This window comes from Aptenodytes forsteri, unplaced genomic scaffold (genome assembly GCF_000699145.1).
Source record: "Aptenodytes forsteri isolate BGI_AS27 unplaced genomic scaffold, ASM69914v1 Scaffold10, whole genome shotgun sequence".
In the NCBI taxonomy this organism is placed as follows: Eukaryota; Metazoa; Chordata; class Aves; order Sphenisciformes; family Spheniscidae; genus Aptenodytes; species Aptenodytes forsteri.
The window spans coordinates 2977033-2984825 of NW_008794117.1; the positions used below are offsets into that span (position 1 = coordinate 2977033).

Sequence of the window (7793 nt, forward strand, 5' to 3'; positions counted from 1 at the left end):
TCTCTCTTTTGGAGGAGACCCAGGTTTTTTTTTTCCCCCCCCCCCCCCGTTTTTGCATGGTACTAATGCTAATAGCATACATTTTGTTTTTGTTATGCTTAGAATTTTGTATCATCCCTTTTATGAGTGACTACACGGTACACAAATGAGAAATAACAGTATTGCTTTTTTCCTTTTGGGAGAACAGAACTTTCCTGAAACTTTTCTCTCAAAGTTTCAAAGTTAATCAGACTTCCAAGAAAAAAAAATAAACTGTTTCAACTGAAACAACAGACAAACAATGCAGTTACAGTTTCTTACAAAACTTCTCTATTAAAGTACATTCATATGTTCTTAACAACAACAAAAATCTTTAATTATCCAAACTATCCAATGTGGCAGTAATTAGTCTCTGCTGATTCAAATATTGTGAAAAAAACTCAATATGGATTTTCTTCATTTAAAAAACCTAACTTCTTTAAAATGTATTTTGCATTATAGAAAACTGGTTTAATTCTATAATTTTATTTTTAATTGTAAATTCCAAAAGGGTGTATCACATAAAACATTCAGTTCCTTTCTTGGTTATATGAATATTTCTGTCCTTCATTATCTTGACGTGTTGCGTGCATACGTAAAGAAAATGATAACCAAGGTTGTATTTTTTCCTTAACTGCTGCTGCTATTGCTTTATTGGCCTCTGGTCACTGTGAACTAAGCTTCAGAAAATCTCAGAGGATAGAAAGAAGAGTTGAGGCATGCTTTCAATACTCAGGACTGGCTTTCAGAGACTTCACCCACAGCTCAGGGGTTATGCTACATCCATTAGAAACCCCACCTGTCTCCGAGGACCTTCGTTGTCCTTCCTCACTAGCTGCCTCTGGCAGGAGTGGCCAGACAAGGGCTCCAGAGTCGCTTTCGGCTGCTCAGTACAGAACGCTGTGAGCATACTAACAGCTTCAAAGCAATAGAAACATTTGCAGCAATACATATGTGTGGCACTCTAATTTAACTCTAGTCTGCCTTTTATAAAAGTCATTTTGTGTATTCCATTGTTTTCCTTACCAATAATTTCACAATAGGAGCTTGTAAAGTAATTATAAGCAAATAAAATGTGTAAGCTTGCAATCTAACAGCAGGCATAATGTAATGAATATGGTAGCATAAAGCTAAGAAGAAATAGAGGAATAAGACTGAGGATTATGGTGTGAAGTTTCAAGGAAGTGCTAGTTCACAGGACAGAAAAATGCCGAACCAACCAATCTTTCCTTGGTGGTGTCTCGGAAGAATCTAAGCACATGTTGGAAAGGCTATTAGAGGGGAAGCTGAACCCATAATCTTCTAAGTTTTTACGTGTCTGAATGCACAATATTTGATTAAGAAAAAAAATGTTTAAAGAATTTAAATTCTCAATTAATAAGCCAGAACTAACGGGTCAAGTTTCAAACTTTGGAATTAACCTGCACTGACTGCAATCACCTCATGGATCATTCCTTTAATAAAGAAATACAGACTTGCCACCTGACAAAAAAAGTGTTCTATATATCTTCTTTCATCCAGGATTTTTTTCATAACTTAAATGGAGAGAAATAACAATTTTGGGCAGCTGGTTTACCTTTCAGTATAACAACGTCCAAAGAACTCGATCCAATCATGTATTGTGTTGTCCTCATAATTTGCTTAAACAGTAAAGTGTCTTTTGGGAAGATAGCCGTTCTTGACAAATATTTCAGTATTATGATTTTAAAATTATTATTCTTATACACATACATTGTTATTAAGATAAATAATGCTCTGATCACCTCTGGACCTTCCATAAGATAAACTAATCATGAGTCTTATTTTCCAGATGTTGAGTCATTCTTTCCTGATTGCTTTCCATTTAGAACATCTCTTGGACCTATGACCACTGAGACTACGTGATACTTCGATGCGTGAAGAATTCCTGCACAGAACATCTAAATAATGCAGCGTAAGAGACATTTTACCCTCCTCCTCCAGTGAAATCATTCAGTTAACCTTTGACAAAGTATCTCCTAGCTCATCATTTCTAAGTGTCAGTGTGAGCAATCAAGTAAGAAAACAAAACCAAGATTTTCTCATGTTCCTTTGTCACTAATAGCCAAATACTAAAGAATAAACATTTATTTTGCCCACTAACATTTAAAGTACATTCACTTCCTGCACATCTGTCTTGAATTCAGGGCAGAAGATATGTCTATTGTTCAAAGTTGTACTTCTGTTAGCACAGCAAGCTCTGCCGCAAATATTTCAGTAAAATAATCTCAAACCCAGATTAAAAGGTTGGGCTTTACCAGCTGTTAGGTGAATCTGCCTGCCCTTTCCATAACTATTTTTCCTATTACATTCTTTTATATAACCTCCTTTCCCAGTATCACTGACCAACAATGAGTTGAGAGCTGTAATAAAAAGAGCCTTGGTCTTCCATATGTATGTTTTTTTTCAATTATCAGAGTGGGACAGGTAGCTCCATCAAATTCTGTAGATTACTAGTGTCTCAGAGAGGGGGGAAAAATGACTTATTAAATGAGGATATGAGAAAGGTGGTCCAAAATGCAGAGGTAGAAACCTCCAAATGACTTCCAACAGAGCCAGGGCAACCACAAAGTGCTATGCAAAACTTTACAGAAATATAGGTAGACTATTGCAGCAATGCCAGAGGTAACACAGTACCTGAAATGATAAACCCTGTTAAGAGAAACTTACTGAATTGGAAGAGATTACAGGCAACTTGAAAGGACAGAGAATTGCATACACCATTTTTGCCAGACTTCTACTTTCAACATTTACAAGGCATGCTCAGACCAAGGTGATTTTGTTGAACAAAAGATTAATTTCCATGTAGGAAATAAATACTAGATATAAATCTGACTGTGTAGTAAATGTAATATTTATCTGCATGAAATATAAAATTTGCTTTTCTTCTGGCTGACATCTTCAGTTTAATTTTCTCCCTTCTATTTTTCCACACCCAGCGAAGAGTTTTTTGCTATTCTTACTGCACTTGTTAACAGCCATAAAAGCTTAAACACAGAAGAGGATACATTGTATCTTTATAAGCCAGGGGATTGGGGAAGGCACTGACAACCATAGTCTCCGCAACATAGCTACAATTTCAAACAGTTGTTACATTTCACGTGATGACAGACAACTTTATTAAACAGAGAGGTCTTACTTAAGAGCCATGGTCCCTAAATGCAGACACAGGCGACACAGGCTTAACGTGCAATTACATATTAATGTATAGGGTGTTCATCATAGATTACTATATGCAGTTAACTGGAATCTTGTTGGATCTCTAATTTAAGCAAATGTTGCCCCTCCGAAATGTTAAGGAAAAAAAAAAAAGACTAATGTTAAAACCAAAGTCTTTTCTCTAGGAAGAAAATCTGAGCTGTAAGGGAAAAAATATGTAAGAAGTGCTTGTTTGGCATTTCTCAAGCTTTGGCTGTATCATGCAGCCAAATACAGCTATATTTCCAGTGGGAACATAATACTGGATAAAGGATGTTTGTGGTATAGCAAAAATAAAAAAGCAAGCAAAATGCCTGGATAAAGTGTTTTGCATAGTTGATAGATGATTGTAAAAAATAGGCGTCAGTAAAACCTTGTGTGAAACCAGAGAAACCATGAGAAGAGGACTCATTTTTGTACTAATAACAGAGAGAAATGGCACTGCGGCTAAAGAGACCAACATTTCTTACAGTTCTAGCCTAGACTGCGTAAAATAGCTGGGAGTTCTGTTAGCAATTAGAATCTACTAAAAAAAACCCCATAACAACAACAAAAATCAACCTACCCTACTTTAAAGCACTACTAGAAAGACATACTAGAGTTCAGTACAAATGTGCTCTGATTATTACAACTTCCACACTGTAAAGATATTTTAAAAGCAGCCAGGGTTTGGGAATTTGTCTTACTAAACCTATTTCAAAGTCAGGAGCAGACAAATACAATTCTACAAGCAGAAGCTTAACAAGGATATAATCATCATCAAAGCAAGCTATTTAGCATATATTACAATATTCTGAGATCCTCCACTAAATGCCATCTGATCACACATGCATGAAAAAGTAGTTGTGTTCAAGACTACTTAACAAAATATCAAAATATCATAAATGATTCAAATTTTCAAGTTTCCAAAACAATCTTTCATCAGGGATTGTTTCTTGCAGACAATATTTCACCATTGTTTTGTATCTTTAAAAGCAAACAAAAATACACTAAAAAATGCCAACCAACAAAAAAAAAAAATTACAAGACATTAAATACAACATTTGCCCAGGTTTCAAGTTATTTTAAGCTCTTCAATATGAATTAAAACTTGAAATCCTAAATTTATTAGGTGAATTAATACCCAGCACAACTGTTTTCCCTTCTGTTCCTGTAACACTTTGAAATTTGTCTAAACCATTAGAAAAATAAAACACAATAGCATGCAAACCAGGAAATGGACTGAACAGTACACTGCACTGAAAGTTTCTCTCTCTTTTTGGGTGCTTTTCTATGGCCTTTAAAAAAAAGAAATAATAATAAAAAAAATTACAATTCTTCTGCAATTTGCATGAACACTGCATCCCACAGATATGCTTTATATGTAATATAAGGAATATTTACGAGAAAACCTATAAAGAAAGTTGCCTAGTACCACAAATTGCCAGAGTGGGGGGAAAAAAGAAAGTTTCATTTGACTGCCTTTCAAATTTATGAAAAAAAGCATTGCTTGTGTTGTACTGAATGAGATATGGGTAAATGTACATGTCACTGTACATTAAACATGGCAAAAACTCAAGACCACCACTAAAACCCCGGGCCAGGGAAACAAAGAACACTGATCACATTTTCTGCTGTAGTTGCTGTCATAGATCTTAAATCTTAATGTATAAAGATGCAAATATATCAACTGCCTATTTTGCTAATGCACGCACTCTTGAACATTATTTTAATTTTTGATAGTACCTTCTCGTTTGTATATTCAAATTGCAGCAGATAAACTAGTAAGCTATAAAACTCAAAAGTATGTAAACCCCTCACTTTTTACCAAGCCAGTAAAAATAGTGAATACATAAAAGTGAAGCTAAATACTTGGGCTTGTGATTTTATAATTTCTCCATGGGCTCTACGGTTAGATCACTCAGAGAACTCTGCATGGAGCGACTGATGCCAGAAATACTTCTTGGTGAGATCTCTCTTCTATTTTCCTTGCCTCCCACCATGCAAATTTCTTTGCTGCTCCTCACCGCTTTTCCTCCATGCCCATTTTACGTTCTTAAAAAAAACATTTTTAACATCAGGATCTTCCAACCGTTTCCACAAATTCCCCCATCAGACAAAAGTTCTCTCATGTTTGTTCAATCACTTCTGCACAGCAAGGAAATAAGAGCACTACTAAATTCCCCTTTGCAAAGACTTTTGGTTTTAGAAAACAGCTATTGAAAGAGGAATATACAAAATCTGCACACAGCTCTTAGATGATCATGTGTGCTTAATATTGTAATAGGATAAAGGTTAAGCATAATATTGTTTGACCCCTTCAACTGCTGACATTCATGCCATGTTATTGTTAGTGTTGCATGTTAAGCAAGCAAATTTTCAATGAACTTGTGTTGGCTTTACCACAGACACAGATGTTAGGCGGACTCCTTTGTTCATAAGGTTCTCATTATTAACTGAAACCAAGTTGAATATTTGACTGAAGGAAAGGACCATATCATTGTTTTCAGATTTTGCTCTATGACTTAACTGAACTACATCTGCCAGCTTTGGAAATACCAAGTACTTCTTGGCGCCAGTACTGGCGCCTTGCTCTATGACTACCATCTTAAGTGCTTCAGCTTGAGGAAGTCTAGTAACCATCAAAACAGTTTAATAAAAACGTAAAACTGTGATTAAGAGTTATTCACTAGCTGACGGAGTGCTCTGAAATTTGTTCTATTTATGAATAATTTCACAAAATAAGCAAATCATAGTAAACTGAATGCATGGCTGTAAATATGTAGCCTAGAAAGTTCACAAGATGTTTTTGTGATTTATGAAGTCTGTGTTATACTTGAAACCACATTTATTTAATAGATAGGCTGGCACTTCACAGGATAATTCAATCTGCTTCAAATCTATCCAAAGCCTTTGGGAAACATAAGGGATGCTCTGAATATAAATGCAATTCCACTTTTCACCTTTTTGCACTACTGTCTCTTAGCATAAATATGAAAAGGATTACACTCCCCCAAAAGATCTCCCTTTATAAAGAATGCTGTTGAAGATGAAAGAACTCCACAATTTGTGCTAACCGAAATATAGGAACTATTTTATATAGCAAATCAACTAAATGTTATTATTCACTTTTTTGGATATGTCCTGAGGCTATCTGAATTAAAATAAACAACACATCACACTTTCTTCCTCAGAAAGACCAAAATCAAAGTGTCTATCTTTTATACCACTTGGATAACTGATGCCAAAAAATACAGATGGTAATTCTGCAAATAAACAATTTTATTTTCTATACAGGACAAGGAAATATGTTACTAGAAAGGAGAAAATAAATGCCAGAACAGGATATTTTCAGAAAAAAGAGTGTAAAAAAAGCCTCTTATTAATTTATTTCACATATCAAAAGATAGAAGTAATTAGTATTTCCAGATTATTAATGATGTGATCTGAGCTAGAATCAACAATACTTATTTCACTTACCATGCTGAATGTCCCTCATGTCTAAGTGAAGGCTAGACATTAATATTCCAACAGCTTGAGATCTTTTGTTACTTAACAACTTGACAACCTGCCAAAAGAAACCCAACTATTAGTATTAATCTCCAGTAAAATGTACCAGATATTTCACATTACTAACGACAAATTCAAGAAATATACCTTGTAGTCTATATACACATCTAAAAATGAGTAATTACTATTTTTAAAGTTTGTTTCTGCTGCATAAATCCATCGCAAGAGTAACTATGTCACCTAGTTGAATCTTAATCCTAAAAGAGTCACTATAAAAGTTCCCCTAGACTTCCTCCGTCATTAGGATGCACACTTTCAACTTCACACTGATGTTACTAAGTGTATGAAACAGGCTGTCATATAAAAAAAATTCCAACTGTGTCTATCTTGGAATTGCTTTGGTTTCCAAAACCACACAATGATTTCCATCTTTGATGTAAGCTAAAACTGTGAGAATTTGTATTTTATTTGAATGTTTGACGTAGTAGGCGCCAATATGAATTTTATTTAAAAAGCAAAATAACCGCGTACGTATTGGGACTTTCTTTGATCACTTTTAGGGAATATAAAAGGTCTCAAAAGCTTTTTTGTTTTTAAAATAAACAAAAACATAAAATCAAGCCATCAAAACGTCTTGCTTTAGGGGGTTAAAATTAGCCACTAAAATACACTTTTGTAGATATTTGCTTTGCAAGCATAAAAGCAACAAGTAATTCACAGACTGTCTTCCACAGGGCTCTAAGCTGTTTGAATTCAGCTTACTGTAAATTTTATATCATTGGTATGAGAAGGAAGCAGTGCCAGGAAAGGACCCTTATCTGTAAAATGACGTGATTCTAGATGAAGTACTTTTCAATGCAGGGCTACAACCATTACGTAGATGGAAGAGGTTAATATTTAATCTGCTCAGGTTGCTGAGTTTTACACTGTACTAAACACACTGAAGAAAACCTTTGTGAACCACTTGGAGGAAAGAAGAAAAGCCAGATAATTAGAACTGTAAATTCAAGTTCTTTTTACATTGCAGTCAGGAAGCGTATACTTTTTTTTTTTTTTTTTTTAAACACAGT

At 34.7% G+C, this 7793-nt stretch overlaps 1 protein-coding gene across 1 annotated transcript in view; it reads right to left on the reverse strand.

Moving 5' to 3' along the window:
- FMN2 (formin 2) overlaps window positions 1–7793 on the reverse strand; it is a 168708-nt gene that overhangs the window by 91252 nt on the left and 69663 nt on the right. The window contains exon 7 of the mRNA XM_019471242.1: window positions 6694–6781. Within this exon, the coding sequence (XP_019326787.1) occupies window positions 6694–6781 (88 nt within the window). The remainder of the gene's footprint in view (window positions 1–6693; window positions 6782–7793) is intronic.